General features: G+C 58.6%; 2 protein-coding genes and 1 long non-coding RNA gene across 4 annotated transcripts in view; 2 read left to right on the top strand and 1 right to left on the bottom strand.

Annotated features, from left to right (window-relative positions):
- Positions 1 to 10,185, bottom strand: part of MLXIPL (MLX interacting protein like) — a 29,683-nt gene extending 19,498 nt beyond the window's left edge. Inside the window, exon 1 of the mRNA XM_051835439.2 lies at positions 10,046 to 10,185. The gene's annotated coding sequence lies outside the window, so the exon portion shown is untranslated. The remainder of the gene's footprint in view (positions 1 to 10,045) is intronic.
- Positions 40 to 6,244, top strand: LOC138847011 (uncharacterized). Of its 2 annotated transcripts, XR_011384583.1 has the most exons (3): positions 40 to 304; positions 3,092 to 3,182; positions 6,110 to 6,244. It is a non-coding gene; the product is annotated as an uncharacterized lncRNA (long non-coding RNA). The 2 variants fall into 2 exon arrangements; XR_011384582.1 differs by lacking the exon at positions 3,092 to 3,182.
- A 6,375-nt stretch (positions 10,186 to 16,560) lies between the features above and the next one.
- On the top strand, positions 16,561 to 20,216 carry VPS37D (VPS37D subunit of ESCRT-I). Its single transcript, XM_070064526.1, has 4 exons — positions 16,561 to 16,890; positions 18,177 to 18,348; positions 18,654 to 18,736; positions 19,103 to 20,216. Exons 1-4 carry the CDS (start codon positions 16,753 to 16,755, stop codon positions 19,493 to 19,495), a joined length of 786 nt encoding a protein of 261 aa, XP_069920627.1. The 5' UTR covers positions 16,561 to 16,752; the 3' UTR covers positions 19,496 to 20,216.
- The last annotated feature ends 3,665 nt before the right edge of the window (positions 20,217 to 23,881 follow it).

Here is a 23,881-nt window from a genome sequence, read left to right as displayed (position 1 = left end):
AGAGAGGGTGTGCGCCAGGAGATCGCAGCTTGAGGCAGTGCCCCATGCCAGCAGAGAGTAACTCGTCACCCCCATATGAGCCGGAAGTAGCCCTAAAAGACAGATCATCGTCCCTCCACCCTCCTGGACTTTTGGGGCTGATGTAATCCGATAGAACACTTGCTTTATGAAAAAACAAAAGGGGGGAATGTTGGTTAAATGGCATGGTCTTATCCGTGGCTCAATCTACACCCTGGACATCCTCCTAGGCTCTGGCCCCTGCCGCCATTGCTACAAGCCAGGTGACCAGATGGCCCAACCACAGGTGTCAGCTCCACCCCCACCTAATGGGACTCTCTGCTCCTCCTTCCTTGCCCCACCCTCACCCCACCCCACCCCTGCAAAGCCATAACAGGACCTGCTCCACTCACAGGCGCTCTCTCCAGATCACTCTCTTTCTTCACCCTCTTTCTTGATCTCTCTCCCTCCTTCTCTCTCTCTCAACCCCACTGTTTCTCTCTTCTTTAGCCCTTCTCTCCTGCCTGTCAGATTTCCCCGTCAATAAACATTTTCCCTTTGGAAAAAAAAAGAGATAGAGAGGGTGTGCGGAGGTTCTACGCAAATATTGCGCTTTAAATAGAAGGGACTCTTGGGACCAACCCCCTCACATACTGAAAGACAATTGTATTCATTGAGTGAATGAGTTAGAGTGGATGAATGAGCTATGCCTCATCTACCCACAAGGTGCTATTCATCTGTCTGTCTGCCCAGACACACACACAAACTTTGTGAAGTGTGTAGTGGCTGTCCTAGGTCTAGGTTTTTGGGTTTTGGGCAAGGCAGAGAAACACAGGCAGATGGACAGAGAGAACTTCCACCTGCTATGGCTCCCCAGCAGTCTGTAACGGCTGGGGTTAAGCCAGAGGGAGCTGGGAGCTCAATCCAGGTCCTCCACATGGGCAGCAGGAACCTCAGCTTGAGTCATCACCACTGCCTCCCAGGGCGGGCATAGCAGGACTCTGGAGTCAGGAACCGGAGCTGAGACTCGAACCTGGGTCCTCCGACATGGGACACGGGCATCTTAACCGTCAGGCCAAATACCTGCCCTGTGCTATTTTTACTTTTGCAAAAGTTAATAAATATAGAAAGACAAATATTTGGCACTTTTGATATCCACAGAGATAAAAGTAGACCAGCAATTGCCAGGGACTGGGGGCAGGGGAAGGGGGAGGGATTGCCAATAGGTAAAGGGTTTCTTTTCCAGCGATGGGAATGCTCTGGGGTTAGCGATGACGATTGCATAACTCCAGATCCAGCAAGAATCACTGGAGCTGCTGGTATTGTGGCGCAGTGGGTTAAACCTCCTCCCACAACACTGGCATCCCATACAGGCACTGGTTCAAGACCCAGCTGTCCCACTTCCGAGCCAGCTCCCTGCTAATGTCCTGGGCAAAGCAGCAGAAGGTGGCCTGGGTGTTTGGACACCTGCATCCACATGGGAGATGAGGATGGAGGATGAAGCTCCCGGCTTCAGCCTGACTCAGCCTCGGCTGTTGTGGCCATCTGGGGAGTGAACCAGCAGGTGGAAGTAAATAAATCGTTTGAGACTGTTGAGTGAACTGAAGCAGTGGGTGATGGTGACATGGACAAGAGTGAGACAGAGGAATCATTTTTTTAAAGATTTTATTTATTTCTTTGAGAAGCAGAGTTACAGACAGAGAAAAGGCCAAGATAGAGAGAGAGGTCTTTCATCTGCTGGTTCACTCCCCAGATGGCCGCAATGGCTGGAGAGCCGGGCCAATCCGAAGCCAGGAGCCAGCAGCTTCTTCTGGGTCTCCCACGTGGGTGCAGGGCCTAAGCACTTGGGCCATCCTCCACTGCTTTCCCAGGCCACAGCAGGGAGCTGGACTGGAAGTGGAGCAGCCGGGACTCAAACCGGTGTCCATATGGGATGCCAGGAGGTTTAACCTCCTACGCCACAGCAGCACTCAGAGACTGTGCAATCTTAGCTGTGTTCATTTCCTTGTCCAGGTCTCAGTTTCTTCCACATGGAGGATGAAGCTCCCGGCTTCAGCCTGACTCAGCCTCTGCTGTTGTGGCCATCTGGGGAGTGAACCAGCAGGTGGAAGTAAATAAATCTTTTGAGACTGTTGAGTGAACTGAAGCAGTGGGTGATGGTGACATGGACAAGAGTGTTCACCCATGTGGAAGATGGGTGAACAATCCAAAAAAGAGAAATGGATGCATACGACTACATTAAAGGGAGGAAGTTGGACCAGGTTCATTTGCATATCAGATGCACCTCGTTGTTCTACTACAGAATCAGAGTCCTAACCCCTTAGGAGTGAAGACACCTCTTGCCTTTGCAAGTACTACAAGGAACAGTTGCATCACTCCTGTATTTCTTTTTCTTTTTTTTTTTTTTTTTTTTTTGACATCCAGAGTTAGATGGAGAGAGAGAGAGAGACAGAGAGAAAGGTCTTCCTTCCGTTGGTTCACCCCCCAAATGGCTGCTACGGCCGGCACTGTGCCAATCTGGAGGCAGGAGCCAGGTACTTCTCCTGGTCTCCCATGGGGTGCAGGGCCCAAGCACTTGGGCCATCCTCCACTGCACTCCCGGGCCACAGCAGAGAGCTGGACTGGAAGAGGGGCAACCGGGACAGAATCCGGTGCCCCGACCAGGACTAGAACCCGGGGTGCCGGCGCCACAGGCGGAGGATTAGCCTAGTGAGCTGCGGCGCCGGCCAGCTCCTGTACTCTTAAAACTGATGCAAATATCAAGCCCAAACCAAGCCTCGGAAGAATGCTTCTGGTCCTGACTGATACCCGTCAGTCTCCACACTTTGAGATTGTGAGTGTGGAAGAGGAGTGAGAGAGGAGGAAGCACAGTAGGGCAGAGATCAAGTGAGCAGCCAGCCGTGCGCCTACATCCATTTGTCTGTCCCTCTGTCTGTTCGTCTAAGCATTTGCCTAATCACCCACCCATTCCCCAACACTCAGTCTGCTCACCGATACATCTATTCATCTGCCTGTCAATCCACCCACCCATCCATCATCCACCCACCCACCCATCTTTTCTTCCATCCGTCCATCCGTCCACATGAACGTCCAGCTGACATCAAGCCCCCGAGTAAGCCAGCAGCGAGGGCCGTATTCAGATGTTTGCAAGGTGACTCCTGCATCCGGGCAGCCGAGCTGACAGAGTGAGCATGGCTCATGGGGCAGAAAGAGCACCCAGGGTGGTGGAAATTCAGGGAGGGAGGGAGGAGGGGGGCCCATTTGCAGACTGGCGGCCAGGGAAGGCTCTCAAGAAGAAAGAAGGCTTGAGGTGAGCCTCAAAAGACGAAGTGGGGGCAGGTGTGTGGTCTATCAGTTCAGGCTTCCCTGCCCCGCACCGGAGCACCCAGGGTTGATTTCTGCTAATGTGGACCTGGGGAGGCGGCAGCAATGGCTCAAGTGACAGTTTCCTGCTGCCTACACACGGACCTGGACTGAGTTCCTGGCTTCCAATCCCTTGCTCACCGCGGTGGGCATTTTGGGGAGGGAACTAGAGCATTTGGGAATAGGAGCGTCCTCTCTCTCTCTCTCTCTCTCTCTCTCTCAAGAAAGGACAAAGTGGGAATTATACATGCAGAGATGGAGACGGTATTCTAGAGCTGGATGGCTGGGCAAAAGCAAGGGCCAGGGAACCAGAGTGGAAGTCGCTCAGCTGGCCGGGCTGACAGCGGGGTGCTGGCAGCCACCCCCTGGCCCCGGCCTGAGGCCTGGCTCCAGGGGACACTGAGGGGCCTGCACCAGTGCCACTCAGAAGGTGGCCCATGGGTCAACACTGAGCCTTGGCTCCTGTTACCAGCTCACAAGACAGATTGGCAAATTGAGAGTGTTCAGAGACGCTTAGATCAGTTTAATAGGGTAATCGTATGTCTGTTGAATACAATAATAATTAATAATAAACCTTGGGCTTAGAGTTTGCATATTCTTCACTATAATTTTTGTAGTAATTTTTAATTGCATTTTCTATACCCATAGCAGATTGAAAAAAAAAAAAAGTGACCAGCCCAAGGTTCTGACAGACAGCAGGTGGCAGGGCTGAGACCTGAGCCCAGGGCTGCCTCCCCCAGCAGACATCAGGCTGCTCCCCCTGGGCCCCTGCCCCAGGCCTCTGGGCTGCAGGCAGAGCCGCTGCTGGGAAAAACTGACCAGCAGGGTGGGAGAGAGGGAACGGACCGGGGTCTGTCCATGGTGCTGAGGGCGTCCCCTGCTGGAGGCGAGGACGCTGGCCTGCCAGGCGGCAGCGTGGGCATCCCCTCCCCAGAAGAACCTAGAAGAACCAGACCAGGCCCAGGGGCTCTCTGGGAACATCACGGACCTCCTCCCAGGCCTCGCCAGCCTCAGTCCCTGCCTCTCCTCCCGCCTCCCACACCCCGTGAGAGTGAGTTCCCGTTCACCCAGCGAAACCCCTGGCCTCTGCCTGGCCCTTGGTAGGAACCACATTTTCTGACACATTCCTTCCTCCTGTCTCTGGGGCAAGACTGGATGAGGCCTCAGGTTGGCGCAGCTCCGGCCTTTGCAGACATCTGGGGAGTGAACCGGTGGATGCAAGAACTCTCTCTCTCTCTCTCTCTCTGCCTCTCTGTAACTCTGCCTTTCAAATAAATAAATAAATCCTAAAAAAAAAAAAAAAAAAAAAAAAAGCAGAGACAGAGACAGCAGAGACAGGCAGCCCACAAGAGCCAGAGCTGGGCCAGGCTATAGCCAGGAGCCTAGAACTCCACCCGGGTGTCCCACAGGGGTGGCAGGGGCCCAAGCACCTGAGCTACCACCTTCTGCCTCCCTGGTTGTGCAACATCAGGAAGCTGGAATCAGGACGCACACCCAAGCGCTCCGGAATAGGACGCAGGTGTCCCACGGTGCCAGGGCCAGCCTCCAGGGCAGGCGTCTCTAACTACCTCAAGCTATCAATGGGCAAACAGGCTCAGAGCAACCCTGTTCCTTGGCTGAGGTCACGGAGCAGGTAACCTACGTCTCTAATTCCAGACCTTGTACTTTTTGGCGACGAGGGTTAAATCGTAGAGGAGAGGAAGCCCCCCATGGGGTGAGGGGTGGGCGGGGCCTGCTGGGCAGGAAGCAGGCTATGTGGTGTCACGTGATTGGCAGAGTCCTTCGCCCAGAATCCTCCCTCTCTGGGGCAGCTTTGCCGGCAGCCTTAAACGCCACTCCCGGCCAGGAAGAGGCTGGAGTGACCAGGGCAGGCGAGGGCAGGGCGGTAGGGATTTCCCCTCCTAGGACGGCAAACGGGTGACGCGGGAGTCCATTTTCAGAGGCCATTAGGCAACATCTACAAAGCCAAAAACGGCGATGCCTTCGGACCCACTTCTAGGAATTTGTCCTGTGAAAACAGTTCCCTTACGGTGCGCGATTGGGACAGCGGATGAGACGGCCCCTTAGAGCAGAGTGCCGGTCGCAAGTCCTGGCTCTGCGTGCAGTCCCAGCTTCCTGCTAACGCGGCCAATGGGCAGCAGACGGTGGCTTGGGGACCTGAGGCCCCGCCACCCCTGTAAGAGACCCGGAGTGAGTTCTGGGCCCCTGGCTTTGGCCTGGCCCAGCCCTGGCTGTTGCAGGCTTTTGTGGGAATGAACCAGTGGATGGAAGACCACTCTCCCTTTCTCTGGTGTGTGTGTGTTATTCTGCATTTCCAATAAAATTGAAATTAATTAAAATCTAATTAATTTATTTATTGAAACTTAATTAAAATTGAAATTAATTCATTGAAAAGGACCCTTGGGGCCAGTGTTGTGGCGTAACAGGTTAGGCCATGGCCTTTGGCACTGGCATTCCATATAAGAGCGCTGGTTTGAGTCCCGGCTACTCTGCTACCAATCCAGCCTCTTGCTAACACACCTGGGAAGGAAGCCATAGACAGCCCAAGTCCCTGGGCCCCTGCCACCCACGTGGGAGACCCGGATGAAGCTCCTGGCTCCTGGCTTCAGCCTTGGCTCAGCCCTGGCTGTTGCAGGCATTTGGGGAGTGAACCAACAGATAGAAGATCTCTGTCTCCCTCTCCCTTCCTCTCTCTATTACTTTGCCTTTCAAATAAATTATTTTTTAATCTCATCCATGTCCCTCACAGCACTGCTTGTCATTCGGAAAAATGGGAGAAGCATCCAATGTATGTTGATACATCCTTACGGCGGAACATTATGTAACTGTTAACAGAACCTCATCTTTGAAATGGAGCTAATAACACTATGAATCTCCCCTGGTTTCTAATGTGGGCTAATTCGGTAAATTAATACCTACACAGTGCTTAGATGCTAACTACTCATCACCATTACAGCGGTAAACATAGAAGAAAGCAAGCTGTCGGCAATAGGTGAGTGTGATCTCATTTGAGTAAGAATTAACCATAATCCACAGAGGCAGAGAGAGAGAGAGAGAGAGAGAGTGAGCTCCCATCTGCTGGTTGGTTCACTCCCCAAATGCCCACAATGGCTGGTACTGGACCAGGTCCGAGCCGGGAGCTAGCTGTCTACTACTCACATCCTCAACCTGTGTGGTCAGGAAACCCCCCTGGGTTCCAGGGTACGAGGCCCGTCGGGGACCCATGGATGACTGGGAGCCAGCCATTGCCCGCCCGGGGCCTCTGTGACCCGGGCACGTGCAGCCCAGCCTCACCGGCATGCTGCGAGCAGACAGCAGGCAGAGTGTGCATCAGAGCAGGGGACAGGCCCGAGCCTGGAGCAGGTGCATCAGCCAGACAGAGTCTGTCCGCCAGGGCATGCGAGTGCTGATGGCTGCTGTGTGCCGAGGAAGTTCCTTTTCCACATAATTAATTTGTGGGAGAGGCAGTGAGACAGACAGACAGCGAGAGCGAGAGGGAGAGAGTGAGAGAGTGCCTACCCTCTGGTTCATTCCCCCAAATGCCTGCAATGGCTGGGGCTGGGCCAGGCCAAAACCAGGAACCAGGAGCTCCATCCGGGTCTCCCATGTGGGTGGCAGGGACCCAGGGACTTGAGCCCTCACTGCTGCCTGCCCCCCAGGGTGTGCCTTGGCAGAAAGCAGGAGTCAGGGGCCAGGTACCAAACCCAGGCTCTGGGATGTGTGCTGGGGGCATCCTAGCAGCCCTCACACCAAACGCCTGGTTCACCCCACTTCCGGCACGGCAGGTGCCAGTGTCTTCTCTCAATATCGCTTGTCCAGCTCTGATGCCATCTGGGTCTCCATCCAGGACTCCACATGGGTGGCAGGGACCTGAGGACTTGAGCCATTATCTGCTGCCTCCCAGGGTGCCATCAGGGAGCTGGGTCTGAAGCCAGGACCAGGCACTCCCCAGCACGAGTGTGCAAAAATGGGATGCGGTTGTCCCAAGTAGCAGCTTAACAGCTATGCCGAAAGCCTGACCCCAGTCGTCTTTATTAGCATGCAACAGGCACTCTTACTATTTTGGATATTCCAAGAGTTTAAGGAGCTATGTACCAGGAACCAGAGGAAAAAGGCAAAACTGCTATTCCCCACCGTCCCATGGCAGCTCTTCCCATGGGCTGCCAGACCCTGGATCTTGGGCACTGAGTCCACTCAATCCTCTTGAGCCCCCTTCACACAGGGTTGAGGTTCCCAGCGCAGGCAGCACACCATGGCTCAGGTTTGTGGGGCCAGCGCTGTGGCATAGTGAGCTAAGCCTCTGCCTGCGGCACTGGCATCCCATACGGGCGCCAGTTGGAATCCCGGCTGCTCCTCTTCCAATCCATCTCCTTACTGTGGCCTGGGAAAGCAGTGGAAGACGGCCCAAGTGCTTGGGCCCCTGCACCTCGGAGGATGTGTGTAAGGTCACCCGCTGTTTCCACAAGGATCTCAGCTTCTGCATCTGAGGGCGCCCTGGGGAGTGCTGGGGAGCTGGCGCTGCATCTACCTTACGCCCTTACAGAAGCGGGAGCCAACACTGTGTGCTAAGTGTGGAAGTCTTTCTTCCTTCTCACACTCTCTTCTCCTTCCTTCACAGACAACCCTCAGGGTATGTTAAAATCCAGGTGCTGCGGCCAGCCTCATGGTGCAGCTGGTTAAGCCAAGGCCTGAGATGCCGGCATCCCCTATGGGCGCTAGTTCAAGTCCCAGCTGCTCCACTTCCAATCCAGCTCCCTGCTAATGTGCCTGGGAAAGCAGCGGAGGATGGCCCAAGTGCTTGGGACCCCTGCACCCATGTGGGAGACCCAGAAGAGGCTCCTGGCTCCTGGCTTTGTATTGCCTCCTGGCTTTGGCCTGGTTCAGCCCCAGCTGATGCGGCCATTTTGGGGAGTAAACAGATGGATGGAAAATAGCTCCCCAACCCCCAATCTCCACCTTTCAAAGCAACAGCAGCAGGAGCAGGAGCAGAAACCGAGAGCTTTGGAATCAGGCTGCCTGGGTTTGAATCCCAGTCCTGTTTCTTTTAGGCTGTGTGACCTTGAGCCAGTACCTTGACCTCTCTGGGTCTCTCCGGAAAGTGGAAGTAATAATCTTCTCCCTTACTGGTGATTGGCGAGAAAGACACAGGGCCAAGAAAACGCCATGCAGTGTCCGGCTCTGAGGGGCTACCCAGGAATTCTGTCCCTCCCTTTCCCCTCCCTTCTCTGCATCCCACTGGGGCTGAAAGCCCTTCCTTGGTCCCAAGAGGAAGTGAGAACTGTGCTGAGGAGGGCGTCTCCCAGCCCCTTACAGCCCCATCACATCCCAGGGTCTGCGTCCACCCAGCGTGGGGCCAAGGGCTGTCTGGGGAGAGGGCCCGGGGAGGACTCTGTCTGAAGAGTGGGCAGCCCCTGGGCAGGTGTGGCTCGTGGACCCCTCAATCCCGTGCCCCCCTGCTGTTGGCCAGAGCCCATGCCACCTGCTTCCACACCGGGTCCATAAGCATCGCCTCCACCTGGGACACTCCTCACAAGCCCAGCGATTTCAGTCCCGGGAGCCCAAGACCCCAGCCCTGTCCCTGATCCTGGCTCTCAAATGCTCTCCCACCAGGGCCCCAGGTGGAGCCCTAAGCCCAGCCTGAGCCTTGGTCCTTTGGGGGTCTTGAGGGATGATCCAAGGACCAACCTCTCAAGAGAAGGCAGAGTCTGCTCGCCACGGCTCAGGGGTGGTCAGCTGGGGTCTCTATTCTCTTCCCCATTTCCCCTGTAGGAGGTTGAGGAGCTGGACCTCCCTGGGGTGGGCATGGGATTCCTGGACCCCTACCCAGAGCCTTCCCCTGGGCCCATAGAATTGGGCGAGAGACGGGGCAGAACCATGGCTCAATATAAGTGGACTTTGGGGGGCAAGATGGAGGCTTGGATTAGAACCCGGTCCTCCCAACCCCCCCCCACACTGCTGCACCTGCTTCAGCTGACCTTGTAATATCGGCCTTATGAAGGACCAGAGGGGACTACGGTTGGCACAGGGCCACCCAGGCCTCCAAAGCATCCTAATGTCTCATTGTATCCTGTCCCCGTCTCCACGGAACCGTCACCAAGGGAAAGACATGCTCAGAGAAAGGAAGTCAGGAGTGCAGAGCAGAAACCGACAAGAACTGAAAGCTCCCGCACCCAGCCCTGGCCCGACCCCAGCACCTCCCCCACCAGGAGGGTCTCGGCAGGCACAGGGGGCACTGGGAGCAGGCAGGAGACCCCGGCCCACCCAGCCAGAGCCACCCGTTCGGACCCTGCACAGGTGCTAGAAGCCCGGTGGCCGGGAATCCACAGGCCCCACCTGCACACCTGGCGCCTCCTGCCCAGCCCAGCGCCCCCCCTGAGCTCCGCTGCTCCCCTGGCGCCTACACCCGTGTAGGGCTGGGGAGCCAGAGCAGAAGGTTCCCCCTCCTGCCTCCGGGAGCCGGCGCTCAGCTCCGGGGCAAGCCCTGTGAACCCAGCCCAACTCAGCCCAGGCACCTGCGTGGGTGACCTCGCTTTTGCATTCTTGATCCAAATTCCTCCGCGGGCGAGGGGGCCCCAGCCTCTGGGCCTGAGCGAGGAGCGGATACACAAGGGTGTGGACCCCATCAGCCCAGCTGAGCCCTGGCCATTGGACAGGTGGCAGTGGAGGCCCGCACACCTACACTCACCTGTTCACGGAGGGACTTCCCGCCGCTCCCCGTGGATCGCGCGGTGTCTGGGCGCTGGGGATGCTCCGGACACCCCTGCGCCGGCGGCAGGGGCCTGGGTGCACTGCGCCGCGGGTGTGGACGCGGGCACTGCCCGTGCCGCCCGCCCCGCTCCGGGGTGTCCTTTGCCCCTTGATCCGGTGCCTCCTTCTCCCCTTAGCACGTGGGTGGCAGCCGTTCAGGCGGCTGGAGTCCTGTGGAGCGGCCCTGGCCCGGGCTGTGGGCTCCGGCGCCTGCCAATCCCCGCCCGCTCGTGCGCGCTCACCTTTAACCCCCTCTTTCGGCGGGGGCTCGGCCCGGCCCCCACATTCGGCTGGGTCCGAGAGGGGAGGGGCCCCAGGCGTAGGGCCCAGGCCCAGGGGGTAGAGAAGGAGTATGGGATGGGCCTGGGTCCCTGCACCGGCCCCAGACCCTCTCTGGGGCTCATCCCTGTGCCTGAGTTTGCCCGAACTCTATTTGCATGCTGGGGGACAGCTCCATTGGTGCCCCTCCGGAGTCCCCTCCCCCTCCCTGATGTCCCCTCCCTGCCACTCAAGCCCACTCCATGGAGGGCCCTCTACCTTCCCACTGAGCTGCTCCAAAGCCCCCTGCTCCCCTGAGCTCCCTGTCCACCCTGGAGCCCCTCTTTCTGATCTCTCTCCCCTTCCCTGGCTCCCCATTTCCTCCCCAGCTCTCTCCCCTTCCTGCACCCCCATCTGTGAGCCTCCCTGAGCCCCACTCCTTTCCTGAGTTCCCCCCTTCCAGCAACCCCTCACTGAGGTCCCCCCTGGAGCCCCCTGGCCTCCCCTGTCCAGCTCTTGGCACCAAATCTTGGCATTCTCTCTCTCTCTTTCTTTCTTTCTTTCTTTCTTTCTTTCTTTCTTTCTTTCTTTCTTTCTTTCTTTCTTTCTTTCTTTCTTTCTTTCTTTCTTTCTTTCTTTCTTTCTTTCTTTCTTTCTTTCTTTCTTTCTTTCTTTCTTTCTTTCTTTCTTTCTTTCTTTCTTTCTTTCTTTCTTTCTTTCTTTCTTCTCCTCCTCCTTTTCCTCCTCCTTCTTCTTAGATTTATTTCTTATTTATTTGAAAGTCAGAGTTACAGAGAGGCAGAGACACAAAGAAAGGTCTTCCATCCACTGGTTCACTCCCCAGATGGCCGCAATGGCCGGAGCTGCACCGATCCGAAGCCAGGAGCCAGGAGCTTCTTCCGGGTCTCCCACGCTGGTGCAGGGGCCCAAGCACTTGGGCCATCTTCTACTGCTTTCCCAGGCCATTGCAAAGAGCTGGATCGGAAGTGGAGCAGCCAGGTCTCGAACCGGCACCCATATGGGATGCGGACACTGCAGGCAGCAGCTTTACCTGCTACGTCACAGCGCCGGCACCCAGTAGGCATCTTTTAATCCCACATTGCTACCAAGTTGTCCTGAAATTGTTGCGACTACCCCGTTGTCACGGTGACCCCCTGGGCTTTCCTTATCAGTTCCACTCAGGAGTGCTTTGGCTCGGTCCCCTCCCGCTCTGGTCCTTCAGTGAGGTATTCCCCTCTGCTGAGACGAGTGTCTCCTGTCTCTCTAGTTTCACAGAACAGTAGAGTTTGTCTACATTTTCTGGATGAGTGTTAGAATCACCCTGTTTTCACTACAATGGATGCCTCCCACTGGGATTTCCTGGACAAGGTTTGACCTACCTTGCCACCAACACCCTTGAACAGCCTCAGAGTTGCAGCCCAGGGAGAAGAAGGGGACAAACTGATGGTGGCCAAGGATCACAGCCCATCAACGTGGGGTGGGTTAAGACACTGCTTAGGGGGCCGGCACCGTGGTGTAGTAAGTAAAGCCACTGCCTGCAGTGCCAGCATCCCATATGGATGCTTGTTCAAGTCCTGGCTGCTCCAGTTCCAATCCAGCTCCTTGCTAATGCACCTTTGGAACCAGCCAAAGATGGCCCAAGTGCCTGGGCCGCTGCACCCACATGGGAAACTTGGAAGAAGTTCCTGGCTCCTGGCTTTGTCTCTGCTCAGCTCCGGCTGTTGCAGCCTCTGACTCTCCCTCTTTGACTGCCTTTCAAGTAAATGCATTTTTAAAAGATGTAAGATGCTGTCCCTGCTCCCAGGGGACTTCAGGATCCAGGCCGTGACAGCTGATTCTGCCCGGAGCAGAGGAGGCGTCGGCTGGGTGGCGAGAGGTGGGTCCCTTCCCTGACTCCTGGCTTTGGAGGAGGAGCAGCGTCCTGAGTGGGAGCCAAGCAGTGTGGAGATGCAGCAGGGAGCCAGGAGTGAGTCAGGAGCTGGGTGACTGCAGGGGGCGCTACTGGTCCAGTGGGGACGGGGGTGGGGGGAAGGGAGAGAAGTGGGGCAGGGGGCATAACACAGATCAGACACTCCATCGGGAGAACAGGGAAAAACACCCGCACCCGGGATTTGCTGGGGTTGCAGGGAAGACCTGGGAGCCCCCAAGCCCAGGGCCACCTGAGCTGGGCAGGATGGCCAGGCCTGCAGGGAGGTGCACAGGGCACTCCCGGGGCCCTTACTTGCTGGTGCCGGAGCCAGGGGTGGAGGGAGGGAGGTCACCTTGGGATGGCACCCAGCGGGCCACTGTCCGCATGATGGACGGCCCAAGCACACAATGAGATCCTATTCGGCCATAAAAGAGAAGGGAATGCTGTCATTTGCAGCTACCTGGCTGGAACAAGAAGGCATCAGGCACAGGAAGACAAGCACTGCACGTGGTCACCCCTATGCGGATGCCAATGCTGATCTCAAGGAAGCAGAGAAGGGGGGAGGGGAGGGGAGGGACAGAGGGGGGCTAACAGGCCCTGGGGGTGCAGTTGGCTAGGCAGTAACTCCAATGTTCTGTAGCACAGTTTTTTCATCCCATGTCAACTCTGACTGTCAACAGGTCATGTGTAACTTTCTTTCTTTCTTTCTTTCTTTTTTTTTTTAAGATTTATTTATTTATTTGAAAGAGTTACACAGAGAAAGGAGAGGCAGAGACAGAGAGAGGTCTTCCATCTGATGGTTTACTCCCCAGATGGCCGCAACGGCCGGAGCTGCACCAATCAGAAGCCAGGATCCAAGAGCTTCTTCTGGGTCTCCCACGTGGGTGCAGGGGCCCAAGGACTTGGGCCATCTTCCACTGCTTTCCCAGGCCTTAGCAGAGAGCTGGGTCGGAAGTGGAGCAGCTGGGTCTGGAACCGGCGCCCATATGGGATGCTGGCACTTCAGGCTAGGGCTTTAACCTACTGCGCCACAGCGCTGGCCCCCTGACTTTCAAATAAATAAATAAATCTTAAAAAAAAAAAAGAAATAGCACTCTGTGCCCCATAAAAATGGGCAGTTATCATGTGTCATCTTCAAGTAAATATATATATATTTGAAAACTACAAATAAAGAATATGCTGTCTAGACACCCACGTGCACAATGTAGCAAAGGAAAGACACCTCCGTTAGAGTGGCCACAACAGAAACGACTGAGCATATAAAGTGTTGGCGAGAGACCTGGATGGAGTTTTGGTTCCTGGCTTCAGCCTGGCCCAGCCCCAGTCATTCAGCCACGTGAGCAGTGAAGCAGTGTGTGTAAGATCTCTGTCTCTCCTCTCTTCCCCTCTCTCTTTTCCAAGAAGCGAGGGGAGCGGTCAGCAGTGATGGGGACCCTGGAAGAGGAGGGGTGAGGTGAAGTGAAAGTGAGCCTCAGGGTTAAGTGGGGTGAGGAAGCAGACGCAGGAAGTGTGGCGGGTACAGAGTCCTCTCAGAGGCTCCGGCGTGTGTCACAGGGAGCTGTGAGTCCCCAGGCAGGGAGTAAAGGTGACGGCAGCGCAGGGCACCTCCCGGAGCAGGCAGGTGTAGGTGACACCCTGCAAGGGCACCTGGGCTGGCTTGGCACAAAGCGAGGCCGCGGCCCCCAGAGACAGGAGGGTAGGAAGGGCGCCAGGCAGGTGCAGAGGGGGAGGGGGCACTGGGAGACGGTGCTCTGTATGCTGGGCCTCCGGGGGGGGGGTCCACCTAGCAGGGCGGCTGTGGGTTTTGGGGGTCTCGGGAGTGTGCGGAAGGCTTACGTGGGGCTTTGTGGGACTGAACAAAAGGGGACAGGCAAGGGGAGACGGGAGGCTTTTGAGGTGAGCAAGGCTGGGGGGCAGGTGCACGGAGCCCTGTTCAAGATGCCACATGGGATGCCCTCCCTCCCAGATGGGACTGCCTGCTTTCAAGCCCCAGCTCTGCTGTGCGTCCTGGCTTCTCACTAACGCACACCCTGGGGGGCAGCAGGTGATGGCTCAACTACTCGGGTCCCAGCCACCCATGGGGAAGACCTGGATGGAGCTCCAAGCCCCCGGCTTTGGCCTAATCCAACCTTGGCTGCTGTGGGCGTTTGAGGCATGAACTAGCAAATTGAAGGTCTCTCTTTGTCTTTGTTTGTTTGTTTGTTTATTTATTTGAAAGTCAGAGTTATGCAGAGAGGAGAGGCAGAGAGAGAGAGAGAGAGAGAGGTCTTCCATCCGATGGTTTACTCCCCAATTGGCCACAATGGCTGGAGCTGCTCTGATCCGAAGCCAGGAGCCAGGAGCTTCTTCTGGTTCTCCCGCATGGGTGCAGGGGCCCAAGGACTTGGGCCATCTTCTACTGCTTTCCCAGGCCACAGCAGAGAGCTGGACAGGAAGTGGAGCAACCGGGACTCAAAGTAGCGCCCATATGGGATGCCAGCGCTTCTGGCCAATGTGTTAACCCGCTGTGCCACAGCACTGGCCCTTCTCTTTGTCTTTTTATCTGTCTGCCTTTTAAATAAAATGAAAACTTTTTTTCCAAAAAAAAGAGGGGCTGGTGCTGTGGTATAGCGAGTTAAGCTGCTGCCTGTCTCCTCTATGGGTGCCGGTTCAAGTCCCGGCTGCTCGGCTTTCCATCCGGCTCCCTGCTAATGCGCCTGGGAAAGCAGCCGAAGATGGTCCAAGTCCTTGGGCCCCTGTACCCATGTGGGAGACCCAGATGAAGCTCCTGGCTCCTGACTCTGACCTGGCCCAGATGTGGCCATTGCAGCCATCTGGGGAGTAAACTTGTGGATGGAAGACCTCTCTCTCTCTCTCTCTCTCTCTCTCTCTCTCTCTCTGTCATTCTGCCTTTCAAATAAATAAATAATCTTAAAAAAAAAAAAAAAGGTGAGAAGGTTGCCCAGAGTGGGAGGGGCTGAGACAGCGGCTAAGGCTCAGTGGCCATGGTGAGCGAAGCAGAGGCAGAGCAGACCGGGGAAATCAGCCCCCCACCCACTGTGACCGCGGTGCAGGGGGAGCAGAGGGAGGGGGCCCTCAGCCCCGCCTAGGGAGGTGGAGCGGGCTCCCTGGGGGTGGTGATGTTCCGGAGGAGTCGCTTTTTACATCATTTATTTATCCACTCATTTTTATTTGAAAGGGAGAGACAGAGAGAAAGCTCTCATCTGCTGGTTCAACTTCCCAAGCAGCCACAACAGCCGGGACCAGCCCATGTGAAGCCGGGAGCCGGGACCCCCAGCTGCGTCTCACCCGCGGGTGGCAGGGGCCCGAGCACCTGCTGCCTCCCGGGATGCACATCAGTAGGAATAGGGAGCAGAGCTGTGCCTGGACCGCAGGCGCCCTGGGACGGGGTGGGGGTGGGGGGAGGCAGGCGCCCACGACGGGGCTTCCCCACGGCTCCTCCCCCACAGATGAATCTAGAAGAGATCATGAAAATGCTGAGGGAGTCTGCCCTGTGGGCGTCTGCCCCCTGCCTGCCCAGCACCCTGGATGCAGGGGGAGGCCCTTTGGCTGGCTTTGGGACTTCCCTCCGCCTTCATTTTCTGGGTCAGCATCGCAACTCCTATTCATGCTGTGAAACCCAGCTCAAAGCCACCTCGTCTGGCAAGCCTTCCTGATGGCCCTGACCCTAGGCCGGTTCTCTCATTGCTGGGCGACCTAATGCAAGCAACCGAGTCCCTGGGTGCCATTGCCGAGATGAGACCAAGGCTCCAGCCGCTAGGATTTGTAAAGATAGGGCTACACCTGGATCAGCTGCCTGGCGACGGACACCTGCCACCCCGAGTGGGGCTGCGACTGTGTCCCATTCCAGGAGCTCCCCGGGAGCAGGGACAATGTCCCCGCACGCCCTACACTGCATGCGGGGAAGAACTGGGGTGACCCATGGCGTACCTGTAAGGTGACTTTGGAGGGTGACGTCATTTCCGCGATATTCTCCCCCCCAAAAACAGCGCCCACGTGGGCAACCCATCACCCATTTTACAGCACGGAAGGCTGAGGCTTAGAGAAGGCGAGTGACTTGTCTGAGTTGGCTAAAAAATGCTGTGTGTCTCCAAGTGGGGTGACAAACAGCCCTGGCAGCTAAGCAGCGGGAGTGAGAGGGTGGGCGCCTAGTGGGGGTGGCGGGGGTGCGCTGTGAATTGGGTCCGGGTCAAAGGGTGTGGAGACACGCGGCCTCGGATTTCAGGATGGCTGCAGGGAATCGGTACCTGGGCGATCCCAGGGGTGCCCGGGACGCGGCGAGTCTCTCCCCGCCCCACTCCCAGCCCGGCGCCGCGGCCCCTTTAAGAGCGCGCGGGGCGCCCCCTGGCGGCGGAGCGGCGCGCGCACGGCCGGAGCCGGAGCCGGATCCCGGAGCCGGAGCGGAGCGGAGCGGAGCCGGGGCGGAGCGGGCCGGGCGGGCCGAGCCAGCGGCCGAGCTGGGGGCGCGGGCGGGCGGCATGTACCGGGCCCGGGCGGCGCGGGCGGGGCCGGAGCCCGGCAGCCCGGGGCGCTTTGGGATCCTCAGCACCGGGCAGCTCCGGGACCTGCTGCAGGATGAGCCCAAGCTGGACCGGATCGTGCGGCTCAGCAGGAAGGTAGCGCGGGGGGCGCGGGCGGGGGGTGCGGGGGGCCGGGCCGCGGCCTGCCGGACCTGGCGGGCCGAGCGCAGGGCCGCGCGGGCGCGGGCCGCGGGCCGTCGGTGGGCGCGGGAGCCTGGCACGTACGAGTGGGCCCCGTGGAGCCGCCCCCGGGGGAGGGGGCGCCCGGAGCCCGGGCCTGGGGCGGGGGCTGGGGGCGCCGAGGACGCGGGGCTGGGGGCCACCCGTGCCCCCCCACGCCCGGGATGGCCGCGAGGCGTGTCCTACGGCGGCCGCTCCGGGGAGGTGTGTTCCGGGGGGCAGGGGCTAGCTGTGTGGTGGTGGTGGGGGGCCCTGGCTCGCACGCCCACGTTCTAGAGAGCCAGAAAGGGGAGGCGCCTTCCCCGGGGGATGGGAGACCTAGGGGCCCGTTTGACACCTGAGGGACCCCTGGGCGGGGGGTGGGGTGGGGGACGGGGAGAGCTGGGCATTCCAGGGGCGCGCGGGGCGGGGGCTTGGCGCTGCGCGTTAGGGAGGACTGGGAGCTGAGGTGTGTATTCTGTAGGCCACCATAAGAGAAAGTTGTGTATCTCCCAGAGATAGGCCGGGCTGCCAGGGCAGTGGGAGGCAGAAAGGGAAAGTGTGGGGGGGTGAGGAGCAGGGGCAGGTGCATCCGACCGACGGGGGAGGGGCGCAGCCTCCCTGGGCCCCCACCCCTCCCGGGGAGAAACTAAGGAGAAGCCTCATCCAAGGCCAGGGGCTGCTTTGTGGGCGGGGGGAGGGAGGCAGGCGCTGGGGCATCCGAGTGGAAAGGGGGGTGTGTATTCCTGGGGGGTGGGGGGGCGGTGTGTGCCGGGAAGGGGCACTGGGCGGGGACATCACTGTGGAGAGGGCCGGATCGGCAGCTGGCAGTGTTCTGGACATAAACACCTAGGGAAGCGGCAGACAAAGGCCTGGAACGCGGGGGCAGCTGTCCAGGCGTGGAAAATGGGGCAGCAGAGGGAGGGGAGCTCCCCCGAGGGACCCAGGGCAGACATATTAATTGAGAAATTAAAAATTAACTAACATTTGTAGAGGCCTCCGTAGTTTCCCTCACTTGGGGCTCAGGGCCGCCCTGCACGCCGGATGCGTTCAGCTCGCTGTGCCAAACCCAGGCATGAGCCCCGGGTCCCCAGGCCCCTGAAAGTCCCTGCACCTGTTGGGCCTGACGGGTGCCTTGGGCCCCAGGCTCGGCGCTGTGGCCCCCTCCCACCCCCCGGGGCTGGACTCCTGGAGCGGGCCTCTGAGCCGCCCTGTTTTGCTAGTTCCAGGGCCTGCAGCTGGAACGCGAGGCCTGCCTGGCCTCCAACTATGCGCTGGCCAAAGAGAACCTGGCCCTGCGGCCCCGCCTGGAGATGGGCCGGGCCGCCCTGGCCATCAAGTACCAGGAGCTGCGGGAGGTGGCTGAGAACTGCGCAGACAAGCTGCAGCGACTGGGTGAGGGGGTGCGGGGCGGGGGTGCGGACCCCCGGCGGCTGGGCCCCAGGGGGCAGCCAGCTTCCAGGCTCTTTGCAAAGGCCAGGACTTGGGCACGCCTCTTCTTGTATGAATTTGGGGATTGGGGGGTGGGCTACCCCTGGCCTCCTGGAAAGCGGAGGTGAGAAAGGGGGTGCCCCGATACCCCAGGGCCCCCACCCCTGGGCAGGTGCTAGGAGCTAAAACCCTGACTTTCTCTTTGGCACCGGCACTGGGGGGTGGAGCCCGGGGGCTGTTGCCACTCACCGCGCCCCTGTGTCCCCCAGAGGAGAGCGTGCACCGCTGGAGCCCCCACTGCGCGCTGGGCTGGCTGCAGGCCGAGCTGGAGGAGGCTGAGCAGGACGCGGAGGTGAGGGGAGGGCTGTCTGGGCCGACGCTCACTCTTGCACCGCAGGTTTGAGGGGGCCTCTCCTCCGGGAAGCCTCCCCGGAGTGCCCGACCCACAGGCGAGCCCGGCTTTGCTGCCAGCACTGGAGGGCAGGGCTCCCCTAGAGAATGAATGTCTCAGGCAGCCAGGGCGGGGCGGGCAGAGGGGCTGGGCCGGGTGGGGAGCGCAGCCCCTGGTGAGGCCCAGCCCCCAGTGAGTGCCAGCCTGGGGTGTCTTGGCTGGCACCCAGCAGGTGAGGAGGGAGCTCCGGGGGGGGGGAGGAGACCCCCCCACAGCCCCTGGTGGAGCAGCTCCCCCACGCCCACCCCACCCCCAATCCTGTCCCAGGAGCAGATGGAGCAGCTGCTACTAGGGGAGCAGAGCTTGGAGGCCTTCCTGCCTGCCTTCCAGCGAGGCCGCGCGCTGGCCCACCTGAGGCGGACCCAGGCCGAGAAGTTGCAGGAGCTGCTGCGGCACCGCCGGGAGCGGTCTGCCCAGCCGGCCCCCTCCGCCGCCGCTGCCGCCGCCGCCGCCGCCGCCGCGGACCCCCCCAAGCCCTTCCCCGCGGCAGCGGTCCCGCCCGCGGGGGCCGCCCGGGGGCCAGCCGCCGCCGTGCCCCGGAGCCTGCCCCCCTTGGACTCCCGCCCAGTGCCCCCGCTGAAGGGCTCCCCAGGGTGCCCCCTCGGCCCCGCCCCCCTGCTGAGCCCTAGGCCCTCGCAGCCAGAGCCCCCCCACCGGTAGGAGCCAGGGAGCGGCCCCCCAGTTGGGGGGGCCCAGACAAACTTGATGGGGGGCTCCTCCTCCTCCTCCCCCCCACTGCCTGGGTGGGGGGAGGGGCAGGCCCCTCCCCCTGGCCTCAGGCAGGCCCACCCCTGGCCCTGGAGGCTGAGCTGGGGAGTAGGGGCACCTGGAAGCCACCCCATGGAGGGCTGGGGGTGGGGTGGGCAGGTGTCTGGCCTCTGGGGCTGAGGCACCTCTGCCTTTTTTGTCTCCCCGGCTGGGGGCCTCCAGGGGGGATGGAGCAGCCCCCATCCAAGAACTTGACTCACCTACTGGTGGGGGGGCCCTGGGAAGACACCCGCTTCCCGCTGGGGCCGGCCCCACAACGCCAAGGCCGACAGGAGCGTTTTCATCATGTCCTGAGCCTACCTTTCCCCCAGTTGCTGGGGCCCACCGCCAAGGAGCCAGGCGGGCAGGCCCCAGTGGCGGGGCTGGGGGCGCCACAGCCCCCCTGGGGGCTGCTGTGTACCCGGCTGGCGCTCTAGATCCTGCCGTGAGGTAGGCCAGGGGGGCTCCCGCCCTGCACAGGTGAGAGCGCGCCGTCCCCAGGAAAGACCGTTCTTGTATTTTTTCTGTCCCTGTCTCCTTAGAATGGAAGCTTTTTGAGGGCAGGTCCTTGTCTTTGTATGTTCTGTCCCCAGCCCCAGCTCCTAGGGGCCGTGAATAAATGTGATGATGAGGATGCGATGCTGCCCGGCTCCTCTCTGCCCCTCCTTGCCCGCCCACCCGCCTGCCCGCCCACGCGGGCCGCCTCCACCTCTCTGCTCCTGCACTCCTCCTCTTGAGACACAGCTCCGGTACGTCTCTGCCACGAAACCTCTGGTTACCAATCCACCAGAGCCTTGCCTAACTCTTACCATCCCGGCACCTCTGGCCAGAAGCTCCATCCGGTTCTCCAACGGGCTTGCCTTCTTTTCCTGGACCACCCATAGGCCGAATCAGGATGGCACTTGCGCCTTCTCTGGTCGCCACATGACTGCCCCTGCTGAGCAAGCTATGGAGGAGTGAAGGCATCTGCCCCCAGCGGGGGGACACTGGGATGGCCAGGAGCTGGGCGAGCCGGGCCAGGTCACGGGTCAGCCTAGATCGGGTCTGATAAGACGGGGCTGGGCGAGGAGGCCTATATAGGAGGTTTTGTAGACCAGAGGGGTCAGCGTGCTGTGTATGCCTGCAGGGCTGATATGGGCATGGGCCATGTTAATAGGGATGGAGCCATCTAGAAAGAGGGAGGTGTGGATTGGTTCTACTTTTCATTGAAGTTTCACACTGTAAGGGACCTGCAAAAATGGCACATTTGAAGTAATAGGGACAAGAGACTGTATTGTCCCACGAGGAGTAGAAGATGTGTTTGAAATTCGTGTGTGTTTGTGTGTTTGCACGTGTGCCTGTGTGTGCGATTGCTCGTGTCTGTGTGTGCACATTTGCACATGTGGATGTATCTGTGTCCAAGGGCAGGCCTGTTTTGCACATGTGTCTGTGTGCATGTGTGTGCGATTGCTCATGTGTCTGTGTGCACGTATGTGTGCCTGCACATGTGCATTGTGTGCACGTGTGCGATTGCTCATGTCTCTCTGTGTTTGCATGTGTGCATGTCTGTTCATATGTGCATGTGGGTGAGCGTTTGCATGTGCATGTGTGCACAATTGCTCATGTGTCTGCGCGTGCATTTGCATGTGTGCATGTGTGTATGTATGTATGTATGTGGCTGCTCGTATGTCTGTGCATGCACATGTGCATGGGTGTGTGCACACATGTGTGCATATGCGTACATGTGCACAGGAGAGGTTTAGTCTTTGGACCTCGAAGGGACTGCTTCACAAAGAACCAGAGAGGGCAGAGCCCGGACCCGCGGGTGGAAACCACAGGGAGCCAGGTTTCCTCTCCGTGTGCAGCCGGTAGCTCAGGGCTGCTCCCGAAACAGGTGTGCACTTGCACAGGAGTGGGTGCCCAACGGGAGCCTTAGAGAGTTAGGCCCTGGCTAGAGGAGGGCCTGGCCCAGGTGAGCGTTAGCAAGCCCTTCAGTCGTGGAGAGTCAGCCGGCCCTGGCAGGGGCTCGGTTACAGCACGGAGAGCGCCCACTGAGGACCGCCGTCCTGCCTCGGCCTGGGTTGTCCCAGCTGCCTCTGGCTGGCGCTTGAGCTGTCGCAGGCTGGGCCACCAGAGCCAGCTTAGATGACAGAAGGTGGCACAGCCTTGGGCGGCCTCTCGCCACGCTCAGCACAGCCTGGGGCGGGCTGGGCCCCTCTCACCTCTGCCTCCCATCCCTGATCCACACTGCTGGCCGGCTTTATTTTCTTTTGTCACCAACAGGAGAAAAGGGTCTCAGGTTGGGCACCTGTGAGCCTCCCTCCAGGGCACCAGCATCCCGCTTGCTCCACTTCTGAGGTGGCTCCTTGCTCATTTTCATTCCCCACCTGGGAAAGCAGCAGCAGGTGACCCAGGTGCTTGGGCTCTGCCACCCAGCTGGGAGACAGGGTGACTCCACGCAGACGGAGTCCCTGCCTTGCCAGTCTCTCTCTCTCTCTCTCTGTTCCTCCCTCTCTGTAACTCTGCCTTTCAGATAAATAAAAATAGGTAAATATTTCATTGACATACATGTACATCTAAGAGAGAGAGACCCAGGCAAGAGAGGCTGTGGGGAGGGAGAAGAGTGTTACCATGGAAACCAGGGGGGTCCCCACATACTTCTCCCCCTCCACAAAGAGCTCAGGGCAGTGAGGCCTCTCAGTGTCCAGCTGTGAGACCTGAGGCAGGTGGGGAGGGGCCCTACCCCTGTGTGGAGTGGCCCTGGTTGTGAGTGGGCCAGGGGAAAGGTTGAGCATTGTCTATGAAACTTAGCCCGCCCCCCACCCCGGCTTAAGGGCACATGGAATGTTCTGGAGAGTTCAGGAAGGTTTCGGGCAGTCTGGGCGCTCTGTCCTGCTTGCAACCTCCTGGAATTTTCCACTCCCAGGTTGGGGGGTCTTGGGGAATGTTCCTGTCTATGATCCCAGGTGAGAGAACCAACTTGGGGTTTGTACATCACGGGGTCTGAGAAAGAACTCACCTAGCCAGCAGTTTACACACAGAGCCCAAAAAAAAAAAAACCCAGGCAGAAAACAAAACTCCTACTCCTTTTCTATTAAATTTTTTTCTTACCTCTCCAGAAATCCTGTTGCCTCTAACCCTTATTTGCTGGTGTCCACTTATTCTCCTAAGCGTCTCTTGTTTTCCAAATATGAGACATCAATAACATTATATGTTCTTAACCAACCAAAGGCCACTGAGGTAAGCAGTGGCTAAGAGCTTGCCCCTGACCCAGGTGAGACAGAGGGCAATAGTTGGCTGGGCTCCTGGCAGGTCGGTTCCAATGGATACAAGGCTCCCCCCACCAAAAAAAAGACCGAATGCGTTGGTGTTACTGCACCCAGGGATCTCTGGCTTTGTCTAAGTCCATGCCATTGCTATAGACGTAGGAGCATTGTCTCCCATGTGTGTGCAGGGGCCCAAGTTCTTGGGCCATCTTCTGCTGCCTTCTCAAGCCATTAGCAGGGAGCTGGATTGGAAGTGGAGCAGCAGAGACTTGAACTGATATGGGATGCTAGCATTGGAGGGGCGGTTTTACCCCCTGTGCCACCTCGCTGGCCCCAAAGCTATCCATTTCCACAGAGAAACACTCCCACCCTGTTCACTGGAAACATGTTTATTTATGGTCATTTATGGTTCCCCCACTTGAAAGGCATGGGGTAGAGAAATTCTTCTTCTGTCTACGAAAATTCATGCAAACCCGTAAAGGCCTTGTACACATCACCGCTATGGACAGAAGTGCAGCAAACTGGGGGGCAATGCCTCAGGTTCCAGCTTCCCGCTAATGCACACCGCAAGAGGCAGATGATGATGGCTCAACTATTTGGGTCTTATTACCCACATGGGAGACCCAGATTGAGTTCTGGGCTCCTGGCTTTGACCCAGCCCAGCCTTGGCTGTTTGTGGGCATTTGCAGAGTGAACCGGCAGATAAAAGAGCCCCCGGTGGGGCAGGCGCTGTGGTGTAGCTGGTAAAGCAGCCCCTGCAGTGCCGGCATCCCACATGGGTGCTGGTTCGAGTCCCAGCTGCTCCACTTCTGATCCAGTTCTCTGCTATGCCCTGGGAAAGCAGTGGAAGATGACACAAGTCCTTGGGCCCCTGCACCCACGTGGGAGTAGGAAGAAGCTCTTGGCTGCTGATTAGCCCAGCTCTGGCCTTTGTGGCCATCTGGGGAGTGAACCAGCGATGAAGATCTCTCTCTGCTTCTCTGTAACTCTGCCTTTCAAATAAGTAAATAAATCTTAAAAAAAAGAGCTACCTGTCTCTTTACCTTTCAAATAA

Source organism: Oryctolagus cuniculus, chromosome 19 (assembly GCF_964237555.1).
Source record: "Oryctolagus cuniculus chromosome 19, mOryCun1.1, whole genome shotgun sequence".
Taxonomy (NCBI): Eukaryota; Metazoa; Chordata; class Mammalia; order Lagomorpha; family Leporidae; genus Oryctolagus; species Oryctolagus cuniculus.
This window is presented reverse-complemented; position numbering and strand designations above follow the sequence as displayed.